General features: G+C 29.4%; 1 protein-coding gene across 6 annotated transcripts; it reads left to right on the top strand.

Annotated features, from left to right (window-relative positions):
* Nucleotides 1-3,834: 3,834 nt before the first annotated feature.
* LOC105423416 (uncharacterized) lies at nt 3,835-16,772 on the top strand. Of its 6 annotated transcripts, none has more exons than XM_011633159.3 (20): nt 3,835-4,069; nt 6,415-6,800; nt 8,803-8,921; nt 9,058-9,215; nt 9,314-10,225; nt 10,532-10,722; nt 10,819-10,861; nt 11,635-11,793; nt 12,360-12,492; nt 12,693-12,887; nt 13,014-13,145; nt 13,238-13,414; nt 14,045-14,196; nt 14,313-14,389; nt 14,588-14,920; nt 15,004-15,265; nt 15,335-15,399; nt 15,472-15,691; nt 15,796-16,205; nt 16,504-16,772. In XM_011633159.3, the coding sequence occupies exons 2-20, from the start codon at nt 6,559-6,561 to the stop codon at nt 16,634-16,636; spliced, it is 4,113 nt and encodes a 1,370-aa protein (XP_011631461.2). In that variant the 5' UTR covers nt 3,835-4,069; nt 6,415-6,558; the 3' UTR covers nt 16,637-16,772. The 6 variants fall into 6 exon arrangements, with proteins under 6 accessions (XP_011631461.2, XP_011631462.2, XP_011631463.2 ...); XM_011633160.3 differs by having other exon boundaries at nt 9,314-10,204; XM_089074208.1 differs by lacking the exon at nt 3,835-4,069 and adding an exon at nt 4,193-4,575.
* Nucleotides 16,773-16,893: the final 121 nt, after the last annotated feature.

Genomic DNA, 16,893 nt, shown 5'->3' on the forward strand with positions numbered 1-16,893 from the left:
TAATAATAATAATATTATTCAATGTTAATATTAATGTTACTAATAACTGTGCAACGGGTACTAGTTAGCTTCTTCGTCTTTGAGGTACGTACCCGAATAGCACAAATTAATCGGCAAATTATCAGCCAACATCGGACCAACCAATAGTGTTGGCATAATATCTGGCCAATATTCTGCTGACTAATAATGCTGCTTGGGTAACCCCTCAGAATACTGAGCCCCTCTGCCACGACAAGGCCATACCCTTTAGAGGAGTTATCATTTACAAAAAGTCATAAATTTCAAAAGGAATAAGACGCGCGAAATGTATATATATTTTGTTAAGAAGTCGTTTTTTCGATACATTTATGAGTCATTAATCAATCATAATTAATAAATATTTACTATTATTCATATGATGCTACAACGTTTATTATACGGTATTGTTTAATAATAAAAAAAATACGAAGGAACGCGGCGCGACGCGCACTGCTACCTGCTCCTATGAATGCCGATTAGAGAATAACACGTGGAAGGTTCGTAAATACGGCCGTATATATATATATATATATATATATATATATATATATATATATATATATATATATATACATACAGTGCGCGCGCGCTAAACACGGCGTAAACAATGCTCAAGGCTACGTCATCAACAATATTATGAATAATATTTAACTGATACGAGGCGCTATAACAACTTTTGATAACTTAATACTGCCAAATACTGGCAATAATAGTAATTAAGAATATCTTTAAAATCGTGTGAACTATCGTGTTCGTGTGTATTTATTACTGAAATATGTTTCTTTAGTAAAAAAAATTTTGAAAAATTTATACTTGTATGTGTCCGTGACTTTCTTTCACTCACACCTCATTCTTTTCTGTACAGATTGCAAAACAACAAACAATAAACAAATAACAAATTCTCTACAAAGTTCGCAGTGAGCATTTAGTTTCATATTAATCAATGTAATGTAAATAGCAAGTTGCGTTAAATTTATTACTTTGAATTTTTAATTTTTAAAGAAAAAAATAAGAATGTTAATGAGAAAAATTCTTTATACAATAAATTTTCACTATATTTTCCATATAAATATTACATATTTGCACATCAAATGAAAATCGAAATATATTCTTAAAAATTTGTATCTCATTTAAGAAGTAAATTTCAAATGTTATTAAAGATTTTTTAAGCAACATATTTCTCAGATTATTAATGTAACAAAACTATGGCGCAATACGCTAATGCAAATAATACATAATAATTATTAACTTAAATATTTAATTCACTCACAATTAATTCACTCACCCTGTGCTGTGGCATTTTCTTTTTTGGAAATGCAATTATTATTTATTGAACAAGTACTTTTGATTTTAAAATATGTATTAATAAAAAATAATTTATTATATTTTTTAAATCTTTATGCTAAAATTACATGCTACTTCATTCAATTAATCTTTTATTTTAAATGTATCAAAAAATTAAGTTAAGAAGTAAAATATTTAATATGAATATTTTGTTCAATTATAATATAGTCTCATTATAATGTGTTATTTAAATAACATAATGCTTTTTATTTATTTTAAATATTAAATCTAACAAAATGTAATTTTATTTTAGATCGGAGAAATATGTAGCTAGCAATTAATGCACTCACCAAGTTTTGCCTCCCAATAAAATTTTATTGACAGCTTATTTTCTCGAACCACATACACATTAACAACAATCGCACTTTATTCAATACTCCCGACATTATGCGAGCCACGTACGCGAGAGAATTTAACTTGCCGCGACGCGACAGGTACGAAAATTGTAATATAAAGTACACGAAAATTGTGTAACAATTTATAAACGAATGCGATTATATTTATTCACTGCACTATTACTTATGCAATAAAATAATCTGTCCACATTCAGCATTTTAGACCGTATACCGTATCTGCGTGCAATTTGAATTTTAGAAACGCAAGAAATATGGAACGTTTGATTCGGAACATAGCGCAAACAAATATGGTGCAGCAAAAAAATCGCGCGTAGCGCAATATGTTGACGGCGGCGGCCACACGCGTAAATATGTATATTGAATTAAAACGAAATATCTCATTTTGATTTGAAAATTCCATACCTAATATGATCATATTAATATTGTATGAAACTACGTCGCGTTTGTCTCGATTTCGTTGTATTAATTTTCGTTGTATTATTACGCGAGTAATATGATCTGTTCGAACGAATACGCGCGCGAGATTTTATCCTGTTACGATACAAGTACGATTGTCGCATTTATGAATGAATAGGATTCTATTTATATATTACACAATTATTTATGTAATAAAATAATTACTCATTTCCATGTTCGATATTCTAGACATCCTATTTGAGTGTAATTTGAATTTCGAAAATGCGAGAAATATGGAGCGTCCGATCCGGTGCACGGCGCGAACAAATCTGGCGCAGCAAGAAGACCAAGGATAGCGCGATACGCCGCCGCGCCGGCGCGTGACGTCATGTGACCTCGGCGTAGTAAAGCAGGCAAGAATTGTTTGAATTACGCGTAAATATATACATCCAATAGAAATGAAATAATTCGCTTCCATTTGAAAACTTCATATCTAATAAATGAATAAATTAATATTTTACGACATTAAATCGCGTTTGTCTCGATATTGTCATTGTATTATTACGCGAGTAATATAATTTGTTCGAACAAATACGCGTGCGAGATTTTATTCTGTTACGATACAAGTATGCGATTGTCGCATTTCACGAATGAATATGATTCTATTTATATATTATACAATCATTTAAATAATGAAATAATTACCCATTTCTATGTTCTATATTCTAGACATTCTATTTGCGTGTAATTTGAATTTCGGAAACGCGAGAAATACGGAGCATCCGATCCGGCGCACGGTGCGAACAAATATGGCGCAGCAAGAAGACCAAGGATAGCGCGATACGCCGCCGCGCCGGCGCGTGACGTCATGTGACCTCGGCGTAGTAAAAGCAACAACGGCAAGGATTGTTTGAATTACGCGTAAATATATACATAAAAAGAAATGAAATAACTCGCTTCCATTTAAAACTTTCGTATCTAATATGAATAAATTAATATTGTACGATGTTAAATCGTGTTTTTATTGATATTTCTGATGAATTATTATACAATAAATTATGCGCTAAAAAATAAGACATAATAGATGATAGTTATAAATTTAAAATCCATATAGTAAATTTTTTAAATAATGATTATCTTACACTTGACATAAATAAAAAAGATAAAATTGAAATTGAAACTATGCAATAATATATATTTACATATATTTAGTAACTTTAATAAGATATATTAGTTTTATTTATTATCTATAATTTGTGTCTTGCAGTTTTTAATAGCTTCCAGTTTATATTTATATTTGTATTTGCATTCACATTTGTAATTATCTTCTAATTGTTTTGTTTTCTATTCTATATTGATGTGTATTGTAATATTTGTTACATTGTTTTATTTGTGTAACATTTAAAATCAAGTAGACATGAAACATTAAATAATTAAATCTACTTTTATGCGAAACTAAAACTAAATATATAATAATCTAAACAACTTAAATTAGCAAAACTAAATTTACATGCTCTAAAATAAATTCATAGATTCAATTAAACTTTACTAATCATATGAAACTCAAATATATACTTGAAAACATAAAATAAACATAAACATAATAATGAAAATGAAACTAAAATAACTCTCGATCTTCGCGTCTTCGCGACAACGCGAATTTGAAGTTGGCGGTCCTGAACGATATCCCGGAAGACCAGCGTGAACGGCTGCGTAGTGGACGCGCGATCTCCAGGTGCTACGTACGGTCCGTCGGTTCGTCATCGGGTCGTAGTGATCGCAGCGCGATTCGCCCATACAAGTGGACACGTAAAATGGCGAAGCACGGTTGTTATTTACTCGCGCCGAACTCTGCGAAGTGAGAGAGCGGAGAGGTGCAAAGTGAGGTGCTCAGCAACGCGTCACTTACGCGAGATCGTTACAACTTGCCAGTGAAACGGCGCGTACGAACGATCGTGAGTATCGCTGTTATACGTTCGTTATTGAATCAGTTATTCTCCAACGCGTGCACGAAGAAAAAGGGAGAGAGAGAGAGAGTGTGTGTGTGTGTGAGTGAGTGAGAGAGAGAGAAAATGAAAACGAGAGAAAGATCGTGCCGTCGTCGCCGTCGCTGTCGTGCGCCTCGTACGTATCGGGCAGGCCACGTGTTTTTCGCCGAGCGAATTGTCAATCGCGCCACGCCACGCCGCGCCATGCCTTGCCATGAGATAACGTGTCGATACCGGCCTTCCTGCCCCTCCCCGATCCCGCGATTAATCTCTTAATCCACGCGATGAGGTTATGAGAGTCTTCGTCTAACAGACGGTCCCGCGGTCAATTCTCGTCGCTTGGGTAACAGAGAAAGCATTAACCTCTTCGCGTCTCTCACAATCGGCTAGCTTGGCTTGTGCTCTCCCTCCTCCCCCCTCGTCGAGTCTCCGATCGATCTCGACGACGATCATCGCGTCGACGAGCCGAGGAAGTACGGCTCCCTTTGTCCTGTCTGTGACTTTTAGGTTATAATCGTTGCGAACCTTTAATTGAGATTGTTGCCTTCGGCTTTCGAATCATATCTGTCATTTCTCTCTCACTGAGATGCATTCTGAAAATCGAAAAGGAGTGTTAGCCTCGACGGTGTTCGTCATAGCCATCACGTCGTGAGAACGTTATAAAATTCTTTCTGATAAGTCTGTCTGTGAAGCTGATTATTCCATCCTAATTGAAGCTGATGTTCCTGAGAATTTTTAATGCGCTTTTGAATATGATAATATTCATGTGCTAAGGCACCTCATCATGTTCTTGCATTCTGCATAAAGAAATATTAAATGTAAATTTATCATTCATATTTTTCAGAACTATTTTTAATCAGAACTTTTTTTTATTTAGTCCAGATTATATTTATTCAATAAATAATTGCTGATTCATTATGCATATATTATGATTCATTTAATATCATGTCATTTAATATCATTCTTTACAATTATTAAATTATATTAATTTCCTAGATTGAGTATTAAAATAAACTGATTAAATTTATTAAGTTAGATATTTCTTTCTTCTAATTAATTATGTGAGGGATGTGACTTTAATGATTAATTAATGTATATGCATATATCATTTTGTTCCATTAGAAATTTAAAAAAAAAGTGTATAGAATTTTGCAATCATTAACTTCTTGTTTCGCTTATCATGAGATACGTATATTCCAAAATTTGTTTGAACGTATTTCATGTTATAACTTATACTACAACTTGCATTACATACATGTAAATAATATTTACTTACTATACTAATTATTTTTTTTAAAGTGGGCAAGTGATGTTCCTAAATTTGTCTTGAGAAATGTGTGTCTAATTAAATAATTGCATCAATGATGAAACAATGTAAAATTTGGAATTTAAAAGTTATAATACTATACATTTATTTTTCTTTATGGTTGTTTTTATATCTTTTTTCATAAAAAATTCTTGCAATAATGTTTTATTGTGTTATACACACATACACACATACACATATATGTGCACACATTATTTTAAATATATATTTTACTGCATGCTCTGTTATAATTTGCATAATTTTTGTTTGATAAACAGATCAATATGTATAACATAACTAACAAATACATAATCATTTTTACATTTTTACATTTATTTTTTTTTTATTAAAATATGTAGTTTTAAAGAACATCTTTGAAGCACATATATTGTACAAAAAGTTAATTAATAATAATTTTCTTAAATTTAAAAAATGCGACAGGTATATATAATTCTGCAACAACCATCATTAGTTAATTAGCAGAATTTGTATTTAGAATTTTGGAGAGGGGAGAGGGATTAATTTCTATAGGAGACTACTTTAAAAGTTGAACGGTTTCGATCAATGGGAAAATTTGGTTTTCCATGCTTATTCTCTGCTTTATAATAGAGTCTCTTTTAAGGCATTGAACATTTTAATATTTTACCCAGTTTTTAACAGTATTTTATCAATTTTGGTATAATTTCACATGCATGTATTATGAAATAGGTCATCATACAAATATTTAAACACAGATATCAGTTGAACAACAACAGATACTAACTTTATAGATACAATTTTCTATATGTGTTAATTTTGCAGATAGCGATATTTAAACAATACTGTATTATTTTTATATATTAACGAATTTTTATGCTGTTGAATTTATCAAGTATTTATATATTATTTTAATAATTTTTTATCATAAATTTGCAAATATATACATTTGCTTACCTTTTGAGACATTAGAACTTACACGCATTATATGAAAAGTCGGATATAATTCGTGATTCGTTGTTTTCCATAGGTTGTACCGCACAAATACTAGCAGATACTCCTACAGAGATGATATTGATGGATTGGTCTAATTCACTGCACTAACGGCAATTCATTTTTGATCTTTGTTAATTGAGGAAAGATCACATTTGCCAGCATCTAAGTTTTAAATAATATGGCACAATATTTTAATGTTGTGCCCAATGCCAGTGGTACTTTCACATTAGAGGAAGTACCAAGAATTTGTACGACAGACGGGCAACGAATTCAGTTAGTTGTTGGGGACGTTAATAATAGCAGTAATGGTTCACAACGGCTTGTGACTTATACTGCTGCACCACAAAATAGACAGGCAATATTCTCCCCGCAAACTATTAATTTAGGGAATCAAATACAAGCAGCGCGATTGGAACAAGGGTAACTTATACAGCATGCATTTTTAATTGCTCGAACATGGGATAGTAGACAACTAAACTTTTGATATTTTATACAGATTCAAATTTTAATATCTTTCAAAAAAATAATTAGGGCATTGATATATGATTGATACTGGTTGTGAGAAATAAACTTTAATGGTTTAAAAATAATGAATATCTTAATTTTTATTGAATGTATTATTTGTATACCGAATAATGGGCCATACATTTTGAGATGAAATTATTGTTTCGGTTTCAAAAATAACTTTATGAATATTTAAAGAAAACACGCACTTAAAATTGGATTAATATTTTGCATGTATCCAATTTTAAAGTAATTCTTCTTACATATCGAGATTGTATAACATGGAAGAGACGTTATTATAACAGGTGCTTCTTAAAGTAGTCTTCTATTATAGTATTATGTATGTCGCATATATTATACATGCAATGAACATGTATACATATGAAATTAATAATATAATATGTAATTAAATTTTAAATATGATCTTGGTGACATATATAGTAAATAAAATATAATGTTTCTGAATATGTGTATTTTGCACGTTTTGTAAATAAAATATGGAATATAAATATGAAATAATGGAATACAAAATATCTATGTTTTAATGTATAACAGTGTATTAATTAACTGCAATCAATCCTATTTTCAATTATATAAATATTCAATTATATAACATAATTGAATTATTTCATAGAAATATAAAAATGTAACTATTTCTAAAATGTATGAAATTCTTTACATTTTTGATTATAATTATATTTAGCTTTATCTGCGGAATTTATGATATTACATTTACATTTATTTTTGTTAACTGTCTATCTGACTTTTATCATAAGACTCGAGTAGCATTTTTCTATTTCCTCAAAAAATTGAGTGTTTTATATTATAAGAGATTTTAAAATCTTTTGTATGCGTGTGCCTCAAAGAAAATATAATATAGTATAGTTTTGTGTCATCATCTCGCCTACTAATTGATTATGTGTGTTATGTATGTATGTATGTATGTATGTATGTATGTATGTATGTATGTTTGTGTGTATAAACAATTTGTATTTAAAATAAAATGTAGATATTTAATATAATATATTGAAATAAAATTTTTTTAAATAATAATCGAAAATAATTAAAAATATTGATTAGAAATTAGAAATTATAAATGATAAATGGAATAATATATTTTGTATAATATATGATACTTAATATGTGTGGCCTATAAGCGATTTTTTATATCAATGCTTATTCTATTTCTATTTTAATTAATATAATTTATTAAATACATTATAAACAAATTTGGATATTAATCCATCAATATCTTTTTTATTAAAAATTTTTATGTATTTAAAAGAAAATTATATTACAATATAGCAGTATTGAAATAATTATAGTTATGTTATTAGTATTAAAATAATTATAAATTTAATATAAGCACGTGTATATTAGTTTCGATAAAATTTAATTTAAATGAAAAAATATAATTAAATATATTTAATCTTGTCTTATAAATGTAAATGTATTTTTATTATTTTTGAAGCATCTATTGAATAATTATTCACCATTATAAAGTTGTATCTCGCATCCAGATAACAAACTTTTGTTCCAATATTTTATTTTTCACATTAGCTTCATCTAATCGTTCATCATAAAAAAATGATGTTTTATAAATTAAAGTATTACATTTATAAATAATAACATATATATAATATATGTATATATATATATATATATATATATATATATATATATATACGTGTGTGTGTGTGTGTGTGTGTGTGTGTGTGTGTGTGTGTGTGTAAAAATGTTGGATATATATATATATATATATATACATATATAAAAGAAAGAATATATATATATATATATATATATATATATATTGTTTCTTTTACATATATATCCAACATATCAATATTTTGCATGCTTAGTTAAAATAAGATACATTTCTGTGACAGTATTTATAACAATGTTTATTACTTTTCAGGCAAAATGTTTTTATAATCAAAACGAATGATCTAGCTGTTCCTCCGGAAATATTAAAACCTAATACTGTGAATGCACATATTAATGAAAATAGCATTGTGAGCATTGGGAGTAATACAGGTAAGCAATAAATGTTTGTGCTACATTAATGGCTTGTGAAAAACTATCTGTTAAGCTATTTCATACTTCAGCATTGAATATATAACATCTGATAGTTTTCTTGTTTATAATATTACGAAGAAGTCACGCTTTTCAGGTATTAAAACAGAATGTAAAACTGAAGGGCAACAAATACAATTTATGAAAATACAAAACGTTAATACTACTATAGCGACAAAGCAGAATACGTTACAAGAAAAAAATCAGACTGCCGTTTTAACTAGAAATAATATACAAAATAATATCACATCACCGGTGAGTTAATATACATTACAATAATATTTAAGATCATCAGAAAGATTAGATTTGCTCTTATAAAATAATTGTGATTTAACAATTATTTTTATTTTCAGGCACCTGTTTATGTAAATTCCGGATCATTTAATTCAGGTCAAATAGAAAAAAAAGTAACTAAATCTTTTCAAAATAAAAATCGACAGTTGACGAACAGCGTAGTGGGCGTAGTGCCTCAAGTTCTAGATGGAAACGTAATAACTACGATAGAAAACAGGATTCAAAATTCTAATGTGACAGGTCCGAAACCTATGTTATCTGTCTGCAATAAAACTATCCATTCGCCAAGACCGAATGTAATAGTAAGACCTGTTCGTGCACCTAATATGTCGCAAGTGCGACCTATAGCAGTAGTTCCTCCTGAAATGTCTAAAACATCAACAAGAGTGCAACCTCCTGATATGGAGCACTTAAGTGAACAAATTAAGCAAGCGAAATTTAAACAGTTACAAAAACAACATATCGAGAAACAAAGGTTTCAACAAAATAATACACAACGACAACTCCCAAACAGTTTGCAACATGTTCAATCTTCATTGAATAAACCCACACCCCGTTTCATAAATTCTGTGCAGCAAAGAACGCAACAAATTTCAATTTCTTCACAACAAACACAGAAGTCATCCATGGCAAATCCATCACTCCCTTCATCAGTTGAACATAATACACATCGTACTAGTATCGATATGGAAGTCGATCCTCCGGAACGTATTCGAGAGAAAGGACATGTAACGCAACAGTCTTCGCCACGGTTAGAACCTGAGAACAGTTCAAGCGAAAGTATTGCTTATCTTCAAAAGACTATTAGTGATCCAGCAAATGCCATAGTTCAACATCAAATTCAAGGAAATACAGCAAAAATGTTAGTGATGCTAGCTACCGGAGAACAAAGATTAATTACGTTCGACATACCGAACGAGGACTGCACTGTACACGACCTATTGGATCAGGTACGTGCAGTCTTGGGCAAGGTATGTTTCTACAATGATTTGTAGAACATTGGTATAGAATGATTGCAAATAATGATAAATTGCTGTGTAGTTGGAAGAATTCAAGAATTTCAGAGAATTTCATAAGATATTATTTTAAAATTTTAATTAAATAATATCTAATATCTACAACGACACTTATTGAAAGTTTTTTATGCATTGAGTTGCATTATTACACTGGATAATTGCATTTATAGAGAATTATCAACCACACAATGATTATGAAGTAATAATAGTTGATTTTTTGTAAAAAAATTGCAGTTTACATGTTATTTGAAATATTTTTAGGTGAATATTGCATTCTCCGGTGAAACACAAGTCTCCTTGGTAGATGATCCCGCATTGGGTATAAACTACATAGTGGATGCAGGTTCCGGAATGCTTGCATCATCCTGTGAGGGTAATGATGGTGACAGTAATTCTACTCAGGAAATTGTGAGCTCCACTACCAACACTGAAAATTTATCTCAAAATACCAAGTAAGATATTCCGATTTGTCTAAATTTGTATAAATAAATGTTTGATAAATTTATTTTCAATTATGTCAAAAAATACTGAAATGATAATATTTTCAGTGCATCGGACGAAAATAGTAATACTTCTTCAAAAAATACTGAGGTAAGCTTGTTAGATTTATTTTATTATAAAGATTAAAAAAGGATATTGGCATAAAAATGATACTATTGCAAATATATAAAATAACGGAATCTTGTTTAACATTTGAAATCAATATTATTAATATATAGTATAACATATAGTATAACATATTATAGTATAACTAGTATTGGACATTTTGTGAAAAATGCGTTCCATAGATTACATAAATTTATTCGCGCAGGCAAGTAAATTTTTATTTGGATTTAATGAAATTAAACTACAGGAACATACCTAGTATGAAAATGTATGGAAAATGAATGTAAGTAAAGTGTATGATTATGCTTATGATCCATTTATTTTTTATTTGTTTCTGTATCTTGAAATATTAATGTGGCGGAATAGTCCGACAAAAATTAAAGGTATTGACATGGAGTGCTCATACTGGTTATACTGTGATATTTTATTTTGAATATTTTCTAATGTTACTTTTCTACTATGCCAATTTCTTTGCTTAATGTCAGTGACAATAGATATTACTATATTGTATCTGATTATATACTGGCATATATATTTGTATGAATGATATAATAAATATATCAAAAATAAAATGTAAGAATGAAGTGAAGTAGATAATGTATGATAACATAATTAATGTGATAATCACTATGCAAATGTGATATGTCACATCGATATAATTGATAAGAATTCCGTAACAAATTATAAGGGAGTATACTTAAGGCTCATCATTCAGAATAAATGTGCTACAAGTACGAAGTATACCGTGTTATTACTAGGAACCTATTTTGGTCAAAGGAATGCTTGCTCTCTGCCCACACTGCGGCTACAGTTCACTACACTTCAACCGATGTGAACGATGTAATACAAAATTAAAATCTGAAGAAGTCAAATCCATACCTGTGCTAGAAAGGAAGGGGACTGGAATGTCTGTTGATGTAAGGATTATGACTGCGGTGCCAGAAGACCGACATATTTATTATTACAATGTTATGATGATCACATGTTATAATGATTGTCTGACTGATGAATAGCTAATAAGTTTACTTTATTTAAAATTAAGAATTTAGCTTAATAAAGCTTGTGTACATAGAAAAATATAAGTAAACTGTAGCAATAAACAAATCTATCAATTATAGCCAAGAATTTTTAAATGGTAATAATTGATAATTTTCAGCTATAATTGAACAATTTGCTTACTGCTTGAGTTTTACTGTTTGTGTTTATTCTGTGTGTCACTAGCCTAAGATAATTATTAACATAATATTTTATAATATAGTAAGTTTGTTTTTACATATTTCAGCAGATGATCTTTAAGAAATACTTTAAAAAAAATTTATTCAAGAATTAATATTAAAATTAAGATATACTCTTGCCATATCATTACAGGTCATATTGAAAGCTGTTTACTACTCATCTTGATATATCATATTTCTATCAGCAATTTGTCAATATTCTATCATATTAATTTATAGATACGTATTACGATTGTATATTTTTACAGATGTTCTATAAGAAGAATAACGAAAGAAACGTTACGAAGTTGGAGAAAATAGAACGGGATGGTTCTGCTAAACGACCCAGAGGAAAGGGTAAAGGTGCAGCTTCAAAACCAAAGCCTATTCATAAAGAGCCAGGTATAATAGCACATCTTGTATACGAAATATTTTTCTTATTTTATAGATTTTATATTTATGAGGATATATGTTATTTTACACTCAAAATTCTTAATGTTATATATGCGGAATTGTTAATTCACAAATTATTTAACAAACAACTATTCAAGCAAAAGTATCTGGTATCCTAGTACAAGTAACACATTAAGAATTATTTTTAGAATGTTTGACAATATCGTCTGATGAAGAAGAAGAGGGTAGAAAAAAGATGGCAAGCAGTAATAGTAATACTGTACTAGGCAACACAAGTAATGCTTTTGACGAAGAAATGGATACCATTCTGGATAAAGAACCAATAATCACAAATGCTACTGTTCCTAGTTTATACGATGATTTGGATGAAGAAAATAGTAAAGGTAATGTTTTATGAGACATAGATAGTTATCAGTTAATATGTGTACATGTGTATTGACTGATACAATAATATAATAAGAAAATAACATTGGATTCTATAGGAATATGTAATAATAAGAGCTTTTTAGATATTGGACAATTACCACAAACTGCTATAGAGTGTCGGACGGTCAGAATAGGTTCTTACAAATATATTCCTCGGGAAAACGTAGTGATTTCCCGTAGTGGTGTAAGATTTAGTGTACCTCTATTAGAAGATAGTAAGTTAATTTTATCTATAATGAAATTATACATCTATATAATGAAATTATATATCTATATAAGCTTCTTGAAATGTTCTAATATTTTACAGATACAAGTTTTGTTACTTTAGATGTGAAATATAGAGATATAATTAAGCTTTTAATTCATTTCGGTAAAACGATGCCGGTATTATTCTTTTATACATCTACAAGTACAGGAGCCATGATACGTGAATTATTAGGTATGCAAGACCCAAAGGGCCCGTATTACGATCCTGCTGGAAAAGGTATTTGCATAATATATACAAACATTTTCTATTTAATAATTATTTTCGAAGATATTGTTTATTTACATTCTATAATTTTTTAAATATATTTAATATGTTATATATATTTTTTATACAATAAATATATAAACAGGATGTCTCATAATTAATGATATCTCTTTGAATAACTTATATAACTAGAGAAATCTTCTACCATTTTGTGATTTTTGCAATAATTAATGAGATATTAATTTAAAGCTTTACGAAGACTTAGTGTGCGCAGATAGTTCAGTAGAGTTTCGCGTTTATGGCTGCTAGAAGCGCAATAAAGGTGTGCATTATAAACGGATACTTTCTATCATTTGTAAATCATACTTTCAAACGTCTTGCCATATTTCTGACAATTGTGAACATACATACTACATAGTAGGCTTTCCTTTCACGCGGATATACGCTTATTCATGGATATTTATAAATTAATATCTTCTTAATTATGGCAAAAATCTCAAAAAATTGTACAGGATCTTTCTATAATCTACTCTACGTGTTTACAATAAGTGCGTTACTAATTATGAATTAGTCTGTATGTAATAACAAAGATACAAATCTTATATTAAGCTCAGATTAATAATTTTTAATTTTATTTTTTAGATCATACGCATAAACGTATCACGTTATTGCCAGACAAGTTACCGGATGATTCAAAGGCGATACTAACAAGTTTATTTTCACGTGGAGATAAAATAGGCGAATTAAATCCTAAAGAAGCTAACGATATACTTATACGAGCATCACCCAGGGATGTACGTATTTAATCAAATTATAATTTTTTTTATTTACTAATATTTTTACTAATATTTACTAATATTTTTTATAATGTGTATATATTTATTTATTTACTTTATATACATTATTACAGTGTCTACAATCGCTCATTACACGAAGATCGACTCAAAATGTAACAACTAATGTTGGTAGCAACGATGACATACAAACGTAAGACTTTTATTTAATCAACTTTTGTTTTTTAATAATGGTATTAAATAGAGTGGTATTAAATATAATATAATTCATATTTAAAATTTGACCTATTTTTAATATCTCGTTTAATATATTTAGTATTGTGTTGTAAATTTTTGTACTTTTATCAATATTGTATTTTTTGTTATAAGATTGTTTTTTTTTTTCTTATAGAATAACTGTATATCCACCACCTCCCGCAAAAGGAGGAATAGCTATCAACACCGAAGATTACTTGTGTCTTGCAGAAGATCAATTTTTAAACGATGTGATTATAGACTTTTATTTAAAATATTTGACCTTAGAGGTATTATCAGAATCTGATCAACATAGAACTCATGTGTTCAGCTCGTATTTTTACAAACGTTTAACTAGCCCACATGCCCAAGCTGCCGAAAGTACCGTGCCAATGACAGCCGCCGCCAAGCGGCACGCAAGAGTACAGAAGTGGACGAAGAACGTTAATATATTTGAGAAAGATTTTGTTATAATTCCTATAAACGAACAGTAAGTTATTCTATCGATTTTGAATAACATAAGCAAGACTTTAGTAATTCTATCGTTTAAACAAGATATTTTTGTTCATATAGCGCACATTGGTTCTTGGCTATTATCTGTTTTCCCGGATTAGTTGGGAAAGTTTCCACATGTGCTGCGAAAACTAATGAAAACGATGTTCAGAGGAAAAAGAGCAAAAAAATAAAAGAATTGAAGGCGAAAGCTGTCACAATTGGCTCTACAACAATTACCCCTGTACATACGACTATAACGCTAGATCAGTTAGATGATGGATCTGAGAGGGATGAGGCAGAAGGCGATGACGATGAGATGGAAATTGAGAGCGATGAAGAGGTATAGAATAAATTTTATTGATAATTTTTTATTGTAAAATGATTGTTTATAACGCAATGTATTTTATAGGATGAGACTGAAACTTCTCGACCAGAAGAAAATAAAATCGAAGAACAGAAAGAAACTGTCAAACTGTAAGTTTTATGCTTATTTCGTATACTCAATACAATCTAATGTGATTTTAATATATTATATTTGATTTATAGTCCTTGCATATTAATATTCGATTCGCTTGCTGGCGCTAGTAGAGCACGAGTAGTTGCTACGTTAAGAGATTATTTAAGCTGCGAACATGTTGCCAAACTTGGTGTAGAAAAGACATTTTCGAAGGATACAATTAAGGGTGCGTGTCCGAAAGTGCCCCAGCAATCTAATTTTACTGATTGTGGATTATATGTATTGCAGTATGTAGAAAGCTTTTTCAAAGTAAGTACAACATTAAAATATTTTTACATTTGTTTATTGTTGTATTGTTTATATATTTAATTATATAAATCTTCCATATAATCAAAAGTTGTTTTCTTTCTTAGGATCCAATCAAAGACTACACTTTACCAATTAAGACTTTGAAAACATGGTTTGAAGAAATTATCGTAACGAGAAAAAGGGAGGAGTTATCGAACTTGCTAATTAAATTAATGAATGATACTAAGGGGGATAGAACTATTAATCTGCCTACTGTAAATTTTCCCACGCAAGATGGCAAGTTGAAACCGAAAGTCGAAAATCAGACAGACGCAAAGGCTACGAAGTCAGAATCTGAGAATAAAAGAAAGTCGAGTGATGCAGAGACACGAATTGTATCATTTGTAACAGAAAACACTGAATCAACTAACGAAATTGTTAGTAGAACTTATCAGATCATTCCTTTTTCTTTGAGTTCGAATTCGAGTAATGAGAGTAATCCAACAGAAATATTAACGGAACAGAAAAATACGAGGTATAAATAATATGTACATAATATATATATTTTATTTTTTAATTACGTTTTCGTAATTACTCTTTATATTAATTAAATATAATCATTTAATCATATAAATCGCTCTTAATTTGACTTTTCATTGTAATTTTTCTATGTAATTCTCTATATTCTTCAAAATACTTTTTTAAAATGCACATGTAAAGAAGTGATATGTTCCCTATAAGTCATAGAATTTTTTAAATATTTTCTTAACTAACTGTTTAACTAAATTAATATATTTATCAATTAATGCAACAATTATTTTATCGATTTTTAGATCATCGACCGAAACAATGTCCTACTTAAAAGCTAAACGAATTCCTAGGCTAGTATCAAGAACACAGAATCAAGATGACTCTCATACCACTGCAAAGAAGCACAAAGGAGAGTCCTTTAATTCTTGTAAATAAATGTTTCTTTTTTTACAGTGATAAGATTAATGTTAACCTACATTTTCGAAATACATGAAATCATTTATTTCAATCTATATAAAACATGTAGTTAATTCTGAAATGAATAAAACTGCAGATATGATTTCTGATTGTACGCGTAGCGTCCCTTTATGATTGACCTTGATAAATGCTTTGCGTTAGGAATTATTTAGTATCATGTTATCGTAGGTATGAAATATTTTTTGTATGGATAATTTAAAATGAAATATACATTT

This window comes from Pogonomyrmex barbatus, unplaced genomic scaffold (assembly GCF_055798465.1).
Source record: "Pogonomyrmex barbatus isolate J1 unplaced genomic scaffold, ASM5579846v1 scaffold16, whole genome shotgun sequence".
Lineage (NCBI taxonomy): Eukaryota > Metazoa > Arthropoda > Insecta > Hymenoptera > Formicidae > Pogonomyrmex > Pogonomyrmex barbatus.

Coding starts and splice junctions, on each gene's coding strand:
- LOC105423416 (XM_011633159.3), top strand. CDS start 6,559: ATGGCACAATATTTTAATGTTGTGCCCAATGCCAGTGGTACTTTCACA. Junction 11,794..12,359: donor GGACTGGAATGTCTGTTGAT/GTAAGGATTATG, acceptor ATATTTTTACAG/ATGTTCTATAAGAAGAATAA. Junction 14,197..14,312: donor TACGAGCATCACCCAGGGAT/GTACGTATTTAA, acceptor ACATTATTACAG/TGTCTACAATCGCTCATTAC.